The sequence below is a fragment of the Motacilla alba genome, chromosome 3, assembly GCF_015832195.1.
Source record: "Motacilla alba alba isolate MOTALB_02 chromosome 3, Motacilla_alba_V1.0_pri, whole genome shotgun sequence".
NCBI classification, from domain to species: domain Eukaryota; kingdom Metazoa; phylum Chordata; class Aves; order Passeriformes; family Motacillidae; genus Motacilla; species Motacilla alba.
The window spans coordinates 106494691-106514670 of NC_052018.1; the positions used below are offsets into that span (position 1 = coordinate 106494691).

At 39.4% G+C, this 19980-nt stretch overlaps 1 protein-coding gene across 1 annotated transcript in view; it reads left to right on the forward strand.

Moving 5' to 3' along the window:
• WDR26 (WD repeat domain 26) overlaps window positions 1–18887 on the forward strand; it is a 32252-nt gene extending 13365 nt beyond the window's left edge. Inside the window, exons 7-14 of the mRNA XM_038131582.1 lie at window positions 2501–2639; window positions 6104–6244; window positions 7538–7657; window positions 8351–8496; window positions 8994–9072; window positions 9650–9779; window positions 12400–12585; window positions 14000–18887. Coding sequence (XP_037987510.1) covers window positions 2501–2639; window positions 6104–6244; window positions 7538–7657; window positions 8351–8496; window positions 8994–9072; window positions 9650–9779; window positions 12400–12585; window positions 14000–14025 — 967 coding nt within the window. The 3' untranslated portion in view covers window positions 14026–18887. The remainder of the gene's footprint in view (window positions 1–2500; window positions 2640–6103; window positions 6245–7537; window positions 7658–8350; window positions 8497–8993; window positions 9073–9649; window positions 9780–12399; window positions 12586–13999) is intronic.
• Window positions 18888–19980: the final 1093 nt, after the last annotated feature.

Consider the following 19980-nt stretch of genomic DNA (forward strand, 5'->3'; position numbering starts at 1 on the left):
TTTTTGGTTTTGAGAACCTTCAGCCTAGTTGGGTGTGTTGGGTTTTTTTTTGTTCATTTGCTTTTTTTGTTTTCTTGTTTGAGGAATAAATCTTTCATTGTATGTACAGGGAATAAAAAGGTAGCTATTTAGTGTTTTATTCTATAATTTTGAACTTGTGTAATTACAACAGTAAACTTTATTAGATGCTTTATCTCAGTAAGTGAATGATGTAATTCAAGTGTTTTGTGCTGAAAATTTATAATGAAACACTTCAAAAAAGTTGAAGAAAAACCTTTGAGCTTCAGTAATATCTAATTACCAACACCAGAAGCTGTTAAGACAACTGGTTCTGGTTTCTTGTTTCAAGACTGCTGCTATTTCCTTCCACAGCCAGGTTATTTAATGTGGCTTTGCTATCTGTGAAGTCAAACTTGCTGAGTTCTGTTTCACTAGCTAAGTGAAGAGGACTTTTTGTGGGAGCACTTTGATCCAGCTGAGCTGTGAGCAGCATAATTCAGTATTGGGATGTGTCTGCAGCAGCCCTAGTAGCTGTGTGTCACCCCTTTTAGGAGTTAAAGGTATCTTACTATGAAAATGGTGTGCTCCAGCATTATCCTGCTTGCTTTTCATGTCTACAAAACCTTGGCTGCTTTTCTTAAGCTTTTAGATGGAAGAGCTATTGTTCCATAGAGTATTACTTTGCAATGAAATGTGCTGAAAAGACTTTCCTGGGACACAGCATGCCCCTTGTACTTTGTATGAATTATGGGTGCAGCCTCACCTCCTAGGGCTAGTTGCTGCTCAGAGGAAAAACATTAATTTATAACAATATGACTAAATAATAATGAAACACTGCTCCTGCAGGTGCACATCTCTGTGTAAGGGCTTGCCTGCTTCCCTCTAGACTTCAAGGGAAACAAAGTCTTCTTTCATGGGTGGGGCTTTTTTTACCTTGGGTTCAGTGTTCTTCCGAGGGCAACCAGGCAGCTCCTGGTCAGCTGAAAGCAGGAGCAGAACACACTTGTGTTTCTCTGTAAACAAGTAAGTATAGACATATCCAAGGAAGCCATATATATATATATATATGTACATTTTGTCCTTCTCTACCATAAGAGTGGAAATGAGACTGTATGGTTGTTCAGTGCTGCTTGATAGTCTTGAAGCTCACACTAGGAAGCCTTTTCTCATAAAAGAAAATGAACTGAGAGGGTACAGACACTGTGAAGCAGAACTTTTTCTAGCTTCGGGGAAGAGGTAGTTTTTTAGGTGTCTGTCAGCCTGGCTGTTACCAAACTGTATTTGTAAACATTAATGTGAAGGAAGTAAGTTTTCTGCTTAAATTAATTGGGAGTGTTGTTTGACTTTTGATGGGTGGATTGTGATGTGTTTTTGTTGTTTTTTTGAATGGTTTTTTTGAGACAGTTTATTTGCAGTGATAAATACGACTGTACATTCAAGGGCACTGTCATTCCCTTAGTGTCCCCGTGTCCCATCAGAATTGTGTTGCCCTGTTGCACTGGGTGCTGTAAAAACTCAGCCTAAGACTAAACCACTTCATCTCCACAGTTGAAGAAAACGTGTCTGTGGTTAGACATTATCTTTTAGTGCATCTGAACAATGAACTTGTACCTCTTGCAGTATTATTTCAAAATAAAGACATCTGTTAAAGTCTACATTTATTTTATCTTAGCTCTGAAATTGTTATTTGAGAGCTTGTAGGCAAGATTTAAATCAAATAAAGCTTGTCTCCAGTTCTCACCTAATTTAATAATTTGACTGTTAGCTTTTTTTTGGTGTGTAACTAGAATATTAAATATTGGCTCTAGAGGAATGTTTGAATCTTCCTCAGTAGTTTATCATGTAATATTTTGTTTGATAAACTCAGAATTTTACAAAATAGTTTAGATTTTGTGAGGGAGAACTGTTCAAGCTGAAAGCTCAATGGTGTCTTGCTAGTTATGCTTAGGTATTGTATGTGGTACCCTGCAAAAGTAAAAAATGACAAAACAAAGGTAAAGATACATCTAGTTTATTGCAAGGTCACATTCAGGAAAAGGAAGTTCTATGTAAGAATCACTTCTGAGCAAGATATAGCTAAGTGAGTTAGATACCTACAAAAGCCTCATGAGTAAAAACATTGCACCTATGGTTCAAAGAGACCTATACTATGGTATTTTCTATACAGGAGAAAATTACATTGTAATGAACTGTTACACTCCTGATGAGGTCAGTTTAATTCCAAGTTACATGAAAGAATAAGAAATTATGTAGGTGAAATAAGAACAGTTCTATGTTCTTATGGTTAATTATGATGACTTAGTGGTGTGAGCTTGTTGCCAGATAAGAGACTTCATTCTGTACTTACTTGAAGCAGCTGTTAATAGAGGGGTTTTCTAAGCTGTCTGGCCTTGCACTTAAATAAGGTTTTTATTTGACTTTTTTTTTTAATAGCTTGACTTAAAAAAAAAATCTTACTGCTTTCTTATTAATCTGTGAATGCATCCTTTTGTTTTGGCAGGAAACAGTTCCCATGCTATACCCAGCAGATCCTAACGGAGCACTGTAACGAAGTGTGGTTCTGTAAATTCTCCAACGACGGCACTAAATTAGCAACAGGATCTAAGGACACAACTGTTATTATATGGCAGGTTGATCCAGTAAGTGTGAAAATGTGAATGAACTTGTCTTGCCCTTTCCTTCCAGCTTTCTCCTGCTAGGATGGTGTGATTTTTGTAGGGCAGGCTGACATGTACTGTAGCCCTGTTACATCCCATTCCCTGGGATGCAAGTCTTGTAAATCTCGTAGCAGTAGGATATTTCATACATCTTTCCTACACATATCTATTGGTACAATAAAGAGGTTGATTGCTGAATCTAAGCCTGTTTTGACTCATAGAAGTGATTATGAAAGTATATCCATATGTTTCATAATAATTGGAGACTAGGAATAAACTTGAACACGCACACACACAGCATTTGAAGTTGCTAATGCTTGTGAAACACTATCAGAAATAAGATCCTTATGGTTTTTTAACCACACTGCTGCAGGCTGGTATGTGAGGTGGAAAATGAAAGGTTTCTGCAGTTCCATACTGGTATTCGATGGGGTTTGAATCTGAGCTTCTTTTCTTTCACTTCAGGTTGGGAAGTCATATAATCTGAGTCCTTTTTCCTGCTAAAATGATGCGAGGACTTTAAAACCCTGTTCCATGTGCATGAATGTTATGTAGCCCCAGAACTAACTGCAGGCACCATGGCTTTTTCAGGCATAAGACTGCTGTGGTTTGTGTCTTAACTGGGGCCAGTGTGCTCTGGGCCAAGAGCTGCATAGCAGCAAAGCTGACTCCTGTTATTTACTTTGGAAATTACCCGTGTTTTGTTTGTTGGTTTTGTTTTTGTTCTGTATTTTTTTAACAGAGTAAGTTAGGTGAATTAAGGATCAAACATTTTTTGCTGTTAACTTGTCAATTGACTGTAGATGCACATATTCCTTCTATATTGATGGGTTTTAATACCAAGCATCTTGATTAGTACATCTTAAAGTGAATTGTTAGCTAATAGCTGCTTAGTAAAACCACATAAATGTTTTGTGAGTGTTTAGACTAAGCCTTTTGACCAAGGGTTGCTAAAGAATAAAAATCTCTAAAAAATAGTGGGAAAATGGTTTTGTAGAGTTCTATTGGTTTATCTCCTTTTTTGAGTGCTTTAAAAAAATTGCAATGCTTTCAAGCAGGTGGATGCTTAAATAGCATTAGGCCACATCAAGTGATTCACTTTCATATTTGCCAGAACATGCTTCTCACATTTCCTGTAGCAGTTGACAAGGTCTTTTGACCCATAAATTTTATCTGATTTTCAAGGCTTTTGGTGTACAGAATTATTCTAATCTGTTTGCATAAACTACATGGAAACAAACATCCAGCAATGTCTGGGCAAGTGGTAGGAGAGCCCTGTTTTAAATGAATAGTGTTTGATTTTTCCACACACACTTCACATGTGTGAGAATCCTTCATTTCTCCCTTTCTTTCTTCATTGCCCCTCTTGAAGTGTAAGGACACTGCTCCAATGTGTTTTCTTACTTCCATACCTTGAATTTCTTACTCTTTTCTAAGACCCAGCCATGTCTAGACTGTCTTAACCTATGCTTCTGTTGTCATTTCCATGTGCTAATTTCAAAGTTCTAAGGGAGGCTCAGCAGCATTAAATAGTGTCTTGAGTTGACTGGGTTTGTGTGGGATGCATTATTTGACTGGCAGGAAGTGCGGCAGAATCTCTGTGGAGCACAAAGGATGAGCACACTGTACATCACCTTGTCTAACATGTATATTCTTTGTTAAGAGTTCTCCTTTAACAGGCTCCTTAAAAAAAAAAAATCCCTTCTGCATTTTCTGAAAACTGTTGACAGGTTTTTGGTGTTTCAGCCAAGGAGCTCAGCTACTGCAGACTTGAGTTGATGCCTGAATAGTTGCTTGTCATACACAACAAAAATTTGGAAAGCTGTATGTAAGGGTTGGAAGTGCTGAGATTTCTTTGGTGGTGGGTGGGAGGCGGGTTGACTACATTTGGGGATGTTTGCTTGAAATACCACTGACTGCTGTTTTAGAGCATGGTATAGCAGCTTTATGGTATTTGGAGGGAAGTATGAGAGCAGTATGGAAGATAGTAACAGCCCCAGAGTGCTATCATTAGAAGAGGAATATCTTATGTATCTTTTTCCTCATGAGCTTCAAATATGCTGAAGTGACAGGCTACTTTAATCCTGTTGTAAAAAAAATGTATCTGTTCCAGACAAGCTCCAGAATGTGAGATGATGTCAGACATGACTCAGTTTCCTTGAAAATCACTTCAGCTATAGACACAGCGGTGTCTAATGCAGTCTAGGAATAATGATTAGAATGGAAAAGGGGTCTTGAGGAGGTCCATTCATTTGCCCCTCTCCATCTGCACTCTGAAGATAATGCTTAGCTCACTTTCTTTTGAGGAATTTACTTTTTCTCGCCAGCAGAACCCCCAGTGCTGCAGGCTGGCTGAGAGTCACCAAATCCCTCACAGCTGATCCCAGGAAACAATCCTGTGTGTCACTCTTCCTCTGGTCTTTCTCTTCAGAATCAAGAAGTGCTCTGTTGATTAATACTGAAAAAAGGAGAGAAGGGACAATTAGAGAAATCAAGCTAGATTTTCAAATTAGTCACGCTTTTTGAAAAAAAAGGTGCAGATATAAGCATCTGCCATGCATGGAAAAAACCGGGGGAGGGTGGGTAGAGGGAGGACAAGTTGATTGCCCTTTCCAAGAGGCTTCAAAATAATTATTGTCAGCATTTTAACGAGCTCTGTTCTACTTGTGTATCTGCTGTTACCAAGAATCAGTGCTAATACTGTACTGAAGCATGTTTCTGTATTTAGGAAGCCAGTGTGTGGTTGTTTCACAGTATCTAGCTGTACTATTTATTTTTACAAGCTTCTTGAAAAGTCAAGCTCCTCTGACGAGGCAGCAGTAAAACAGTTGTAATATAGAGATGATACAAGATGCTGCATGTGCCAAGTATGCTTCATTCACTAAATCTGGCAGAAAACAGCTTGCTGTAGGCAATGCTTCTGAAATAAGAACACCTCTCAAGGAAGATATTTTTAAAATCTTTCTGTAAATCTCCTTCCTTGAGCAGCACACACAAGATACATGCAAGTTTATAAAAATATTGGCACTTCAAGGTTTTCCCGTGTCAGCAGCTGTGAAGGTTTTGGTTCTCTGTTTAACCAGAACAGGTTTCCAACATGTCTTTACTTTTAAGAAAGTAATTTAATTCTGTAAAATACAGATGATAGTACTTTAATATTCCAGTAGATGTAGAAAAACTTGATGCTACAGAAATCTTCTGTACTAAGGCAAGTGTAATGTAATGTAAAACTTTGTACTCAGTGGTATTTCTTGAGTTTTATGTTCAGATTCAGAAGATTGGAACAAAAATACCTATGAGCATTCTTGTTTTGAAGGTTGGAGTTAGGAGCTTTCATTTTCTGACCCTGTAAACTGTCATACCTCTCATGCTGTAGATGGATGCTGTGGAAGTGTGAAATGTGGGAGTTCATTTGCACTGTCTCAAGAACACCTCTCTTGTTCCAGGACACTCACCAGCTAAAACTACTCAAGACGTTAGAAGGTCACGCGTACGGGGTCTCCTACATTGCCTGGAGTCCAGATGACAACTACCTTGTTGCCTGTGGCCCAGATGATTGTTCTGAGCTTTGGCTCTGGAATGTACAAGTAAGTGGTGGCTAAGAGTGAAAAAGAAAACTTTGTGGTCAGCCTGCTGCTTTTGTTTCAATGTCTAAATTCCTTCCTGAAAGAAGGAATCGCTGCAGACTTGTGCCAGGTGGGAACGGGAGGAAGAGATGCTGATCTCGCCGTCCTCCTCTCGATTTGAAAAAATAATTATGGCAGCCTGCAAATGCTCTTTGCACTTTGGACAGAACTGAAATTGGAGTTCAAGTCTAAGTGTCTGGGATTGTGCAGCAATTCTTGTGTGTGTGGTTGCTGTCATTTCTGAGAAGGGATGACAAATGCATAGGATGTCAGAGAGCTCCTGAAGAGAAGGACAGCAGATGAATCAAGAGAGGCCGAGGGCAGAAGTATCATTGAAGGGAAGCAGTTGCTCATTGATGATTTTAACAAGTAGGAAAAGTAAAAGATGCAAACTGTTCTGCTTCGTGTAACCCTCCAGTGATGTCAGTGAAACAGGCTTCAATTTATGATTTCAGAACTTCATTTTTCCATCAGGCACTTGGGCATTTTGCCATTCTCTCCATGAATTTGAAAATCACTTTCTGCTGTTGAATTTTATGGTCACTTGAGTTGATATAAAAGCTTCCCTTGCCTGGGTTCAGGGCTGTATAGACTTCCTTGTGCTGTCTTGGACTCTGAACTAATGTAGTTTCCTAAAACAAAAACGTTCCCTTTCTTCACCCTTGGAACACTTTTCTTCTGTTTAATTGACTAAATTGGCTCAGTGAGGAGCACTGCTGACAATGCCACTCATTGGTGTTCTGTCTTGTGAGATGGTGGCTTTATAAGCCAGGCATGGAAGCTAAATTTTGGCATGGAGAGCTTTAACTCAAGGAGGAAAACATTCTAACTACTGTGATATTCCTAGCTTCTTACTAAAATATATTTTATCACCTCTTTTCTTCTAGTCTCTCCCTGCCTCCTTTCTTTCAGTGTTTTGTTGTTTTTTTCATTTGATGGTGCTTGTCACTCTCTTGGCTTGTTCATGTGATTTCTTTTCATTCCACTTAAAATCTTTTAGTTGTCTGACACACCAATGTGTGTATTCCATCTCTCTTGAGAGGCAAAAGAAATTGTCCCAAATCAAGTCCAGGTTCACTGGATATGCTAAAGTAGTTCTGCTTTTTCATAGCATTATTCATAAATATGTGTTGCTTTTTAATAAACCTGTTGAAATACATGCACCTCCAAACTATTCGTGTCAGATAAAATTACCAGTGCCTTTTTGGGAAAGGGTTCTGGTATAAGGGCCTGCTGCCTTTGTTTATTTTCCAGACTGGGGAGCTGAGGACAAAGATGAGCCAGTCTCATGAAGACAGTTTAACAAGTGTGGCCTGGAATCCTGATGGGAAGCGTTTTGTAACGGGAGGGCAGCGTGGACAGTTCTATCAGTGTGTAAGTTCTCTGCATCTGTCCCTTTTGAAAGCAAAGCAAGGAATTAAAAGCTTGGTCGATGCTTTTTCAGGTTTTGTATATGTGTACACTAAAGCTTCTGATCCTTTGCAATTCAAAGAAGCAATACATTAATGCAGATGTTTCAGCATAACTTCTGTATGGAGCAGTTTGAAGGGTTTGAGCGTCTTTGACCGGCCTCAAGGAGGATTTGTGGTCTGGAATTTTTTTTTCTTAGCTGCTTCAGAAAACAACACTAATAAGAAGCAGTACCTTTGCCCACAAGTGTTTTTATTCCACAGAATTTTGACTTTCTTAGTTTTTTGCACGCTGTCTTTGCGTAGTGAAAACAAATGTGAAACCCTCCTTACTTGACTGGTGCTGGGTTGGGGTGGTGGTCCACGGTTTCACCGTATTCTTGATTATTTTTCAACTGGTTCCCAGAATAATAATGTAGTATGCAGACCTCACTGTGAAGGTCAGCAGGGATTCTCTGCTATCCAGGGTGGTTTCCTACAAAAGCCCTTGGTTAAGACAACCAACTCCTGATTCATTAGGTCCTACCTTGTAAAAGGTAAGATGGCTTTCTATAGCAATTGTCTGAATAGAAAGGGAAAAACATTATTTGTGTCGCAGCTCCTCAAAAACCTGAGACTAATGGCTGAATGTTTGTTGTTTTTTTTTCCTTCTGCTCAGGATTTAGATGGTAATCTCCTTGACTCCTGGGAAGGGGTGAGAGTACAATGCCTTTGGTGCTTGAGTGATGGGAAAACTGTTCTAGCGTCGGACACACACCAGCGAATTCGGGGTTATAACTTCGAGGATCTCACAGACAGGAACATGTAACTGCCTCTTTGTTTGGTTCTGAATTCCTGCTGCTTAGTGGCAGAGGAAAATTGAGGAAGGGTGCGGGGGACAGGATGGGAAACAAGTTGTTTAATGCTCTCAAAAGATGGGACAAGAATTAGTGAGCAAGTTTCAGCAAGCAGCATTAAATCAAGTGTTAGAAATAACTTCCTTAGCACTGGAGTAGGTTTCTGGTGGATGTTGTGGCATTTCTGTCATCACAAGTACTTGGCAGTCCTCTCAATTCCTGACATATTTTAGTAGATTCTGCCTTGAATTTAGAAGTTGGGATCCTAAGTCCCTTTTGGTCTTGGTGTTTGGCCTAGCTATAAACAAGTATTGCAGACCTGGCTTCTACTGGTTTATAGAGTCATACCTTATTTCAGATTTGGAACTGTTTTTCCCTGATCATGCTGCAGAGACAGGACATGCCTGTTGTCTTGGTGTTGCATCATTATCTGCTTATCTTGACTCTCATGTGTTATCATTTCAGAGTACAAGAGGATCACCCTATTATGTCGTTTACTATTTCAAAAAATGGCCGTTTAGCTTTGTTAAATGTAGCAACTCAGGTGAGTTGGGGATGTTGAAAGGAAATGGAAATAAATCTGCTTGCAACTGCTACCTGTTTTTAAGTATTTAGATGCGAGTTGGAATGTTTGATATTAACTGATTGTATATTGAGTAATGTGAAGGCCTTAATATTCATAAATACAGCATGGAATTCATTCTCTGACAAGAAGGCAATCCTGTTCTTGAGACCTGATATTTTTATTTTTTTTTACTGATTTATAGCCAAGAATTTCATATTGGGAAATATGTACTATTAAATGTTATTATCTGGCTGTTGCATTGGGAAGCCAAGTACAGCAATAACTGTGGCACTTTACATGTCTGAGGCACAGATTTTATTTATCTATTTATGCTTTTGAAAGCTTGGGTAAAAATAAAGCTCTCAGAGTGGAAGGGACCTACAGTGAAAGTTCAGTTTTGTAATTTGATACATCTTTACTCTTTTCACCTACTAAAAGTACCAAAGTTGGCTCTAAAGTAGTGCACTTCCATGTCTAATTATTTTTCATTGTTCAAAAGAATGCCATTAATAATACTTAATGATAAAATAACACTCTTTAAATTTCTTATTTCCAGGGAGTTCACTTATGGGACTTACAAGACAGAGTTTTAGTGAGAAAGTATCAAGGTGTCACACAAGGATTTTACACAATTCACTCGTGTTTTGGAGGTCATAATGAAGATTTCATTGCAAGTGGCAGTGAAGGTAACACCATTCTCCTTTGTGCAGAAAACTGAAACACTTTATCCTTCCTATACCTTCATCTTATAGGTGACAGTTGCTAACAACATTATAAAAGCAAACCAACTGGCTCATGAAATAAATTTGAGGCGTGCAGGGATTGTGGCATATACTTCAAGAAGTAATTGTGGGCTGGCAGACAGAATCTTCTGAGAGGATGGCAGAGGTAGAACGCATTAATGACTCTTTTGTGTTCCTCCTCTACAGCAAAAGCATCTGCACAGTTTTAATTAGAAGTGGGTGGGGTGTTCTTGAGGGTTTTTGGTTTTTTTTTGTGGTGTGATATTTAGACTTCTGGTTTGAATAAAATGTATTCTGGGGAATAACAGCTTCATTTGCCTGTCGAAGATACAGGTGTGGTGAGGTTATTTTAATTTCCCTAGAATCATTTTAATTACAGACAGGGTAGCCTCAAATTAGGCAGTTGTTGACGTAGTCTGGTAGAGTTTCTTGGTGATTAAAGGCTTTGAAGTATGTTTTTATTCAGCTGTCTGTGGCAAGAGTAGAAATTTGTTAAAAGCTTATGTGCTGAATTGATTTGGTTTTGTCACTGGTGTAGTGCCATCATCTGCCATGGAGGTCACTTAAAATTGAAGCTTATGCAGGGCTAAGAATTACACTTGTAATATGTAAACAAATTACTGTGAACACTGTGTAACTCACAGTTCTTAGGAAACAAGGTTGGCCAAGGCATTTCCTACTCTCTTTTTGGAAAATATGAAATATATCTAAAATAAAATCAAGTTTCAAGACTCTGTCTATATCCAGTGGAATATGACTGAAGGACAGCACCTCCAGTCCTCCAATCCAGTGTGAACCTTTTTCCATGGCTGGACATGCTTCTTTGTTTGAAACCTGAGTGCCTGAAAGTTCAGGATTTAGCCCTAACTGTGTGCAGGTGTAGATACTGTAGTGTACCAGTCATTTTTGCCCCCTAGTTTATTGATTTTCATTGTTTAAAAACCACTGTGGTTGAAACCAGCAGTAAGGAACTGATGGGTTCTTAGATTTGAACTGTCTGAAGCTGCTGCCTTTGTGCAAATGTGGCTATTGAGACTATTCTTAAAAAACAAGCAAACAATAATAACAGGTTACATTCTCATAGCTGGCTTTAAAAAGTAGTTGATCATGTTGTCATAACCTCTTTAAACATGTGTCAGGTTAGGTAAGGATTTTTCTGGCAATTGCATCTATAGGAAGAAAATGGAAGTCTCTGTCTCAGAGAGAAATTGACTGCTGCCTTAAGGTAGCTATCTGTTTTTTTCCAGACCAAAGTACTGGTTTGTCTTTAGGCTTTGGTTTCCTGACAGAGCAGAGGCTTGTGTGTTTAGCGTGTGAATGTGTTTGGTGAATAGCATGGATGCACAGTCCCCTTGAAATCCTAAGTGGAATGGAAGCACAGCCAGAACATTTGCATCAGCACAAGCACATGTGAAGGTGGTGCCTCACATGAGTTGGTTCAGCACAGGACAAGGGAGTTACCATATAGGAAAAAGCCTTGAGGCTTTTCTAGCAGGAAGGTCAGAGAGCAAGGTTGTATTATAAGGGGCTGGGAGGAGGAATAGAGGAAGATTGGTTTGTTTGCTGAGCCTTCAGTGGCATCTATGTGAAAGCCTTTCAGATAGATCAAAATCCTTTCATTTGGTTACTAGGCTTTAGTGTAATACTAGCAATACATACCTGTCCAGTTCATGTAACTGTTTGGAATATTCCACAGATAATCCTAGACAGGTAAACCCACAGACCTGTTGCAGGCTGCTGGTCTACAGCTCGGAAAACCCCCCTCCTTCTCCCCACCTCCCATTTATTCTTAAATATGGTTGGTTATAAAGAATGACTCTTCTCTAAACACTGCAGTAGTGTGTCTAACCAGTTCCCTATTCTATTTCTACCGTGTTGCTAGAAGTAATTAAAAGCTTCCCATCACAAAATAGGATGTGCAGGGTTTATTTGCATCTACTTCAATATGTACAAATTGACATCTTTAAATATCACACAGTAATTGATTGTCAAAGATAGTAATAGCTCACAGTTTGAGCCATTGAGCTCTCCATTTAGCCCTCCCTCATTTGCTCTGTTTGCACTTTCTCTGGAATGTTACAGGTTTTTAGTATTAAGATGTTTTTCATAAACTGTAGAGTGTGATCTTACCTGGTACTCATCGACAGGAGGTGGTTATAATTATTCTTAGTACTCATGACTTTATAATGCATTTACTAATTTGCAAATACAATTATTTGAGGGGGAGAAAAAAAAATCTGCAGGTCTTCCTTTTGAATAAGATTACAACTCCATACCTGTAATTAAAGAGTAGTTCAGTTTCTCTTTTTACCCTTGTGTTGACTTATTTGCATTACAGTCAAAGGTTTTTCTTCAAACACCAAGTGTAGTAGACGGGCAGGTGTTAATGGAAGAGCTTTGCCTGCCTTCTTTTGATGGCTTTGAAAAGAAAAAATTTTGTCAGCGCTGTTCCACGCTGGAGACTCGAGTTCTAATGAGAGCAGGTGTGAAAGTGCAGTTGGCCCCACAGGTGGCTCTGTGCAGAGCAGTGCCGCTCAGGCTGCTCTCCCTGTGTTTGCTGCAGATCACAAAGTGTACATCTGGCACAAGCGCAGCGAGCTGCCCATCGCGGAGCTGACGGGGCACACGCGCACGGTGAACTGCGTGAGCTGGAACCCGCAGGTCCCGGCCATGATGGCCAGCGCCTCCGACGACGGCACCGTTAGGATATGGGGACCAGCGCCTTTCGTAGACAACCAGGATATTGAAGGTATAAAAAAGGCCTTGCTGAAAAATTAGTCACTGCTTCGGTTTGTTTTTTCTAGTGCGTGACTGGTGGTTTTTATCTGAGATCCTCGTTTTGTGGAGTTAAAAAGACACAACCGATATTTCCAACATTTTTCTGACATGGCCCTGTAGAAAACTCTGGTGTCACTAAGACCTTAGGATTATATTAACTTATTTATGCAGACTCCATAAAAACCTGGCTTTCAGTGCTTAGGTTTAGTAATGTACAATGTTATTGAAATATAAGCAGTGCATTCTAACCACACTGCAAATTGAGTAATGGTGTTGTACTGGTTACGCTCTCTCTCAACATTGGAAGTTCCTTTTGTAAGTTTTACCCTAGAGAACCTGTACAAAATATTATCTTTACTAACCATCAGTAACCACATGTGTCCAGGGGAGAATGAGCATTCTCTCTTTCTTTTGCTGCCAAAATGCACCCAGGTGTTCCCAGCCCTTCTTGCCTCCCCCGGATTAAGGAGATGACTGCTGGGGAGTTGTTGTGCACTTTATATGCTTCTGTCATTACATATTTAACCTTGCACTAAGAATTTACAGGAGACATTAAAATGATGTATAATATATCCTGTTGCCACAGAACCTCATGGGTGTGAGGTTTGCCCAGGTTCAAAGGGAACCTGGGCAAAGTAATCAAAGAGAAATCCTTTAAGTGCTGGTAGATAAGTAAACACCTCTAGTTCAGAATGTCCCTTAGGTAAAAATGGCTGAAAGTTGGAAGGATGTTAGGAGGAAGAATTAGCTCTTCTCCCTGTTCCGGTGCTTTGATACATGTGCTTCTAGTCTTGGACTAGGTGGACCAGCCTGGCTAATCTGTGAGACCTGGAATGCCCCCATAAGGAGTTCAGAGCCTGTTCTCCAGCTGGTTTTACTCATGGCTTTGTTATTTGGTTTTCTCCAGTGAGCTGCTTGCTCACTCTTTCTTAGTTCCTCCAGAAAATGAACCAGTAAGTGCCATCAAAACCAAACCAACCATAAATGGATTTCTCACAGCAGTGCTTTCACAAGAGGTGTAGGTGCTCAGAATAATACCTAACCACTTAGGAATCCTGAATGGGTGACAAGACAGCTCTTCATTAGCACACTCCCCATGAACTTGTATGTAAATGTGTGTTACGTCTTTTTGGACCAGATGCTTTTTGAGTACCCATGCTAACATGCTAAAATAATTCCTAGATGGTTATGAATATTTTTATCTAAAATAAGTAATTTTAAGCATGGAATTTAGCTACAGTATGAGATCCCTTAACTAGTGCATGTTCAGTTAAAATTTATGTAAATACACTGTATTAATTACCTTATGATAGAAATATGAACTGTTGCTAAGATCTTCCAGCTGTGATTTCTTTCTCTCTCTCTATGTTTTTTTTTTTGCTCAGAGGAATGCAGTAGCATGGATAGTTGATGGCGAATTTGGAGCAGACGACTTCAGTTTAACTTAATTAGTCGTATTTTAAATGGCTTGGGATTTGGTGCAAACAAACATGATTGATAGCTGGACAGACATGCTCGTCATGAAAAAGAACCATTTCTGAAGCCCGGTTGGGGCCAAACATTTACCACCTTTGCTTCATAGTAACCAGTCGAGATGAAGCACGTCTTTAGAACTTTGTTGGACACCGTGTTGAAATTACCCCCCCATCGGTTGTGAAGAACTGTGCTACATTCAGGCTAACCATTGAACTCAGTATATATATTTTTCCCTCCTGCCTTTTTGTCTGGCAGGCTACTGTTCTTGTTGCTCTTCTGTGTAATGAAGTTTAAATGCTTGTTTGGAACACTTTATTTAACAGTTTAGAAGGCTTGATAGAAAGAGTGCTTTAGTCTGAAGAGTATACATTGGATAGGAAAGTATTTCCTTCTCTTGTTTCTCAAGTCTCTCTCCGCCTTACTTAGCTTGAGATCTTTGCAGCTTGGTTCATGGATTCTAGCCTTGCCCGTTGCGCAGTATATCTATCAATTGAGAGGATAAACCAATGAACTATGTCAAAAGCACTCTCAGTATCACATTTGACAAAAAGTTTTGTACTTTTCACATAGCTCGTTGCCCTGCAAAGGGGTTAACAGCACAATTTTTTAAAAATAAATTATTTATAGGATTAAAATGACTTCATTTGTATACATTTGGAATTAAAACAATGCAAGAAGTGTCGTGAAACACGGTATCACTGATGCTTTTCTGGAGTGTCCTGAGACCCAATCAGAAGCAGTGGCTGGAAGGAGATTTATGTAGGCAGTAAAGCTTGTTTCAGATGGAGGAATTCACTGTCCATCTTAAGAGTTAAACTGTATTAGCTAGGAAAAAAAAAGCATTCAGACTGCACCACCAGTCTTAAGAGCTGAAACAAGAAGAGTTTTGGTTTTTTTAATTACAGAAATATATGCAACAATACTGGTGTAAAAGGTAGACTACACTTTGAGGGAAGAAAGGACTCTTTCGACACATTCTTCACAAAGTCAACACTTTGTATAAGTAATTTACGTACAAATCATAATTAAACACTTGTCTAATGATGGAAATTTTTTCTTTATTTGATAAACAGGGGTGGACAGATTCTGTTGTTGAGAATATGCTTTTAAGTTTGCAGATTTAAATGCCTCTCCCAGACCTTGTTGCAAGCTGGTGCTGTGAACATCTTGACACATCTAGGAGTAGTTCCACTAATGTCCCGTATTAGGAGAAAGCAAACATTTATAGTTTAAATATTTATTATTTTTGACATAAACAGATGGCCTGGCATCTCTGTGCTTCTGCACTACACACAAATCCATTATGGGATGGCACTGGATTCCCTTTTGCCACCTTGGGTGGAAAGGTAGTGTTGGTACTGCTGCAAGTAAAGGAGGAGCAGGGAGGGGCATGCCACCAGAGTCCTGTGAGCAGAAGTGTGGACTTCATCCTTTCATGAGATAATGATTTAGTGTCCTTATTAGTCACGTGTGGAAGAAGGGTGGGGGAAGATTTGCTGGAATTCCTGGGAAGAGAGGTGTAGCCACTTTGAATGGGAGTGTGGTGTTTCCCAGAAAAACAAAGGTTAGCAGGTTAGACTTTTTTTTTTCCTTTTAGATTCCAGCTGTCCGGTGGTGTGTGTTTGTCTTGCCTGGGGTGCAAACTTAAGCATGAGTTAAGATTCTGATACTGTGGTTGAAACCAGCCCCAAATCTGACATATGAGCCTTCTAATACCTCCAAAACCAGGTAGGAACCTAATGTTCTGCCTTAAAACTAAGGTGAATGCTTTGATAGCAGTTACTGTTCCACAGCACTGAAAATACATGTATAAACTTAAGATTATACATCAGTTCCTTCTTCCTTTAAACAGTTCTGGAGGAAGCTCTTTATTTCCCTTCGTAGTTCAGAAAGTGCAAGATGAGTCAGGCCTGTGGCCTTAATGTTGCAGGAAAAAGACAAGTTGCCATGGTCCAATTTGAGTAAGCTAAACCTTGGGGTTTAAGGAAAAATTAACAACTTAAATTGTAAAATGTTCTACATGTTCAAAACATGGTACAATTCATGAGCAATGCTAGCATGTGAATCTTTGGAAGTTACTCTAGTATTGTCTTACTCTGGAACTTAGGTTTTCAAACCAAACATTTTTTAGGGAGAGTAAGGAGAAGAATGGTTTTAATGTCTCATGCAGTGGTCTGTCATTATGTACTCATGGAAATGAAGTGGGAACTTTAGGCAGGTGGTGAGGGCTGGATCAAATCTCAAGTGTAGATTTATAGTTTTATATGCACTTCAGGCATTTCCAGTGTGGTGGCCATAACTAACCAGAGGGAGACTCCTTCCCTGGTACAGCTGGGGGAGGGTGTGGGCTGGTGCCTGCTTTCCACAGCAGCGCAGTTAGGAATTGAAATGTAGGACCTCTGCAAAAACACCGCCCCTCTCTTCTGGACCTGGTTTGTCCCTCTGAGGTACTTGAAGCTGAGTTAGGGAGAAGGACATGTGGGACCTCTCTCCCTTAGTGTCCTGGTGCAGCCGTGCCACGTAAAGGCAAGCTCTGAGCAGGTGGCACTGCTGCCAGAGTGTCTCAGTGCCAGCCTGTTGGCATCTCGGGGCCATGAGCAGGCAGGACAGAAAGGTGAGGCTAGTCTTCATTTTGTGGGACTACTCAGTCCCACAGCAGCTCCGTTAGAGATGTAGCAATGAGTACCATCCCAGCCTGGAGATGAAAGACCAACCTAAATTATTTCCAACACGATGTGAATTGAAAAGTACCAATACTTTTTGTGCACAGACGATAAAATGAGACCGGGGTGGGCTGGGGGGGGAAAACCCAAATTAGTTTGCTCATTTGCAACACATTGATTTCCATGTGCTTAAAAATGTTCATAGGCTGGAGTGTAAGGCTGGAACAAGTACACACCCACAATAAATTACTGTGTTTCCAGTCAGCAGGCCAACAGTGGTTTTAGAGAAGAAAATACTGTAAGTGTGTACTCATTTTGTAACTTTCTCTGGTCACCTGTTGGCTTCAAATATTCACAGTAGCCCCAGGTTATTATCAAGGCAGACCTCAAAAAAAAAAAAAGCTGAAGCATTTTATTATCTGAATGTTCTTAGCTGTTCAGGTAAGTAATTTTCAAGGCACAATGGAACACAAAAGGGAAAATGGTAGCTCTGTTCATGTTTTGGAGGGGAGGGAAGTGGGGGAAATGACACCTTTGTTTTTAAATTCCCTCTGTCTTTTCTGAAGTTCTCCAACTTTAAAGTTAACTTCTCTTTATGATTGGAGCAAAGATGCAAGCTAGAAATCTGCCCAGATCTTGCCAGTTACTTCTCAACTTGGCTTCAACCAGGTAATGTTTAATAAAACTGTCTGCTGTTGGGAGTTGGTGTCTAGTTGTGTATTTTTACACTGCTGAGTGATACTCCCACCCAAAATCAGTTGTGGAGGCTTCCTTAGCAGGAAGCCAGGACTTGTACAATTAGCTGTAGCTCGAGGGGATATGTTGTAGATCCAAATGGGGAGGGAGGTAGAGAAAAAATAATGGACATAAAAAGCAGGATTTACTGACCAACAAACTACTGTAACTCAAGGGGGAGGAGGAAAAATGCACTTTCAATAGTTTGTCCATATTTTTAGCTACAAAATAATACACTTGTATCTAATTTCTTTTTGAGACGACTATTAAGAGGAACACCCATCCCACAAATGGCTAATCCTCCTTTTGCCCTCCTCCTGTCTTTTCCACATTGGCTTGAGTCCATTTTCAGCTGCCATACTTGATTTTTGAAAACTGCTACTTTGAACGATGTCTAGAAAGCAAAACCATTAACTATGACACTTTTTTTAAACAGGGTGGACTTAATTGAAGTGTGCAGTGTTGAACTACTGCTGCAGTAGCTGCCTCTAGTTGAAATAAACTGTAGCCAAGTTTTCTGTCTATTCATCCAGATAATCTGGATTCAGTCAAACATCTGTGAGAGTGTTCCTCCCACCTGGTGTGAGTGTGTGTGTGCATGTGTTCCACAAACAGACAGAGAACCAAATGTTCTAGGTACTTGTCATGTTTTATTGCATACTTTAAGTCGTGTGTATGTGAAGTGTCCTTTGACCAGAAGGTTTTGGTTAATATCAGTATATTTTTATAAATTTGAAATTCATCGTGCCCCATCTTTTTTCATAAACATTTTTCATTCTTAGGGTATATGTGCTAGATTTGAAACTTAACATTTTTAGGCACAGATGGAAAAAGTTATTGGCTCCTTGAAAACATATGGGACAAAATGGATCCTCAAAGCATGTATGTACTTACAAACCAAGCTGTAGAGATCAAGAAAAGAACTTTATTGTTGATCTCAAGATTTCTAAATTGTCAAGATTTATATGGAGTTGTGGTGGAACTAGTTAACACTTAGAGCTTTTGGTATGTAATGACTATTTGCTATGGACTGATATTAAATGTTTCAAAGGATTGCGTTCTTAAACTTTCTGGATTTTTGTTACTCTCAGATATTATTAAGTAGTTAAAAATTTCTTTGCTATATTACATTAAAAACATAAGAACTTTGGGTCTCGTATTTATTTTCACTTGTTTTACTAATTATTTACAGAACACCGTTTTAACTTTTTTATTTTATAAATGTGTAGTATTTTAAACATATCTTTAAAAATTGTTCAATTGGAACTACATTAACTTCTGATTTGTTTTTATTAGGATTTTTAAAAAAAGATACACTTTTTCCATGTCGGTGCACAGCACTTAACAGAAATGTTTGTATTCCCTTTCTTTCAATTCAATAAACAATAAATAACTGGAATGAATAGTTCTTAGTTTCCCTAACTTCACTTATATGACTGACTTGGATGTTAATTTCTTGATCATTAATTGTAGATTTCTTCCCTAGTATTTCACTTCCTCTCTAGGAAAATTAATTTGTAGCAGTGTAGCTGCAGCTGAGTCACTCAGTGCTGTGTTCAGGCTCTGCTGTCTGCCTCTAATCCACCTCACCCTTGTGTTTGTGCTGTACTTTAGCACTCGACCTGCCAGGCTGTGCTCATCTCACTTGCTCAACATCTGCTCCCTTGAGGCTCTGTGAAATCCATCATTCCTTAATGCTGCAGCTTGCTCAAATACCACACTCTGGTTGCTGTAGGTGATCTGTGAGTTTTATGGGGCTTTTTGATACTTCATTGTAAGAAGGTGCTCCTAAAGTACTTGGATCTCCTGCCTTTGTGTTCCCTCCAGCCTGACCCCACGTTCTTGTCCCTCCTCCCTGTGCCTTAAACCAGAACGTCATCTCTGTCCTGCATTTTTATTCAGCTCTAGCTTATGTTGTGTTAAAAAGTTGTGCCTGAATTTCCACTCCCTATAGCTTTTCCAAACTCAGACCTTTCGCTGATGTGCATTCAGTTTTTGAATTCTTTTAACTTCTTGAAGTCTTCACTCCCTCTGGTAGCACCTTTGTATTAACTTTGTTCTCTCCCTTACAGTTTAGGCAGCGTACAGAAAATTATGGCTTAAATGCAGCTGCCAAGAGAAGGGATGTGCCTTATTCCTCTGCATGTCCCCCTTTGTGCCACTTCCCTTGGCTGCTAGTATTTGCAGGAGGGTTCTTGGGTTGCAGACCCACTTCAGCCATAAATTATTCACACAGCAGATGAAGGAAGTTACTAACAAACCCAGCCAAAAAAAGCTGTGCTTCATCTGCTGCCCTGTCTGCCTTTAATGGGTCAGAAAGTGCAAGAGAAACAGGTACATGAATTCTATGGGCCTGTGACTTTTCAGCATTTGTAACATCTAAATCCTGTGGGTTCAGGGTTTGATTTTGTTCTTGTTTCTTTTGTTTGTTTTTTTAAATTTTGTTTTGTTTTTTCAATGTGTGGGTGGGTTGTTTTTTGTTTGCTTTTTAA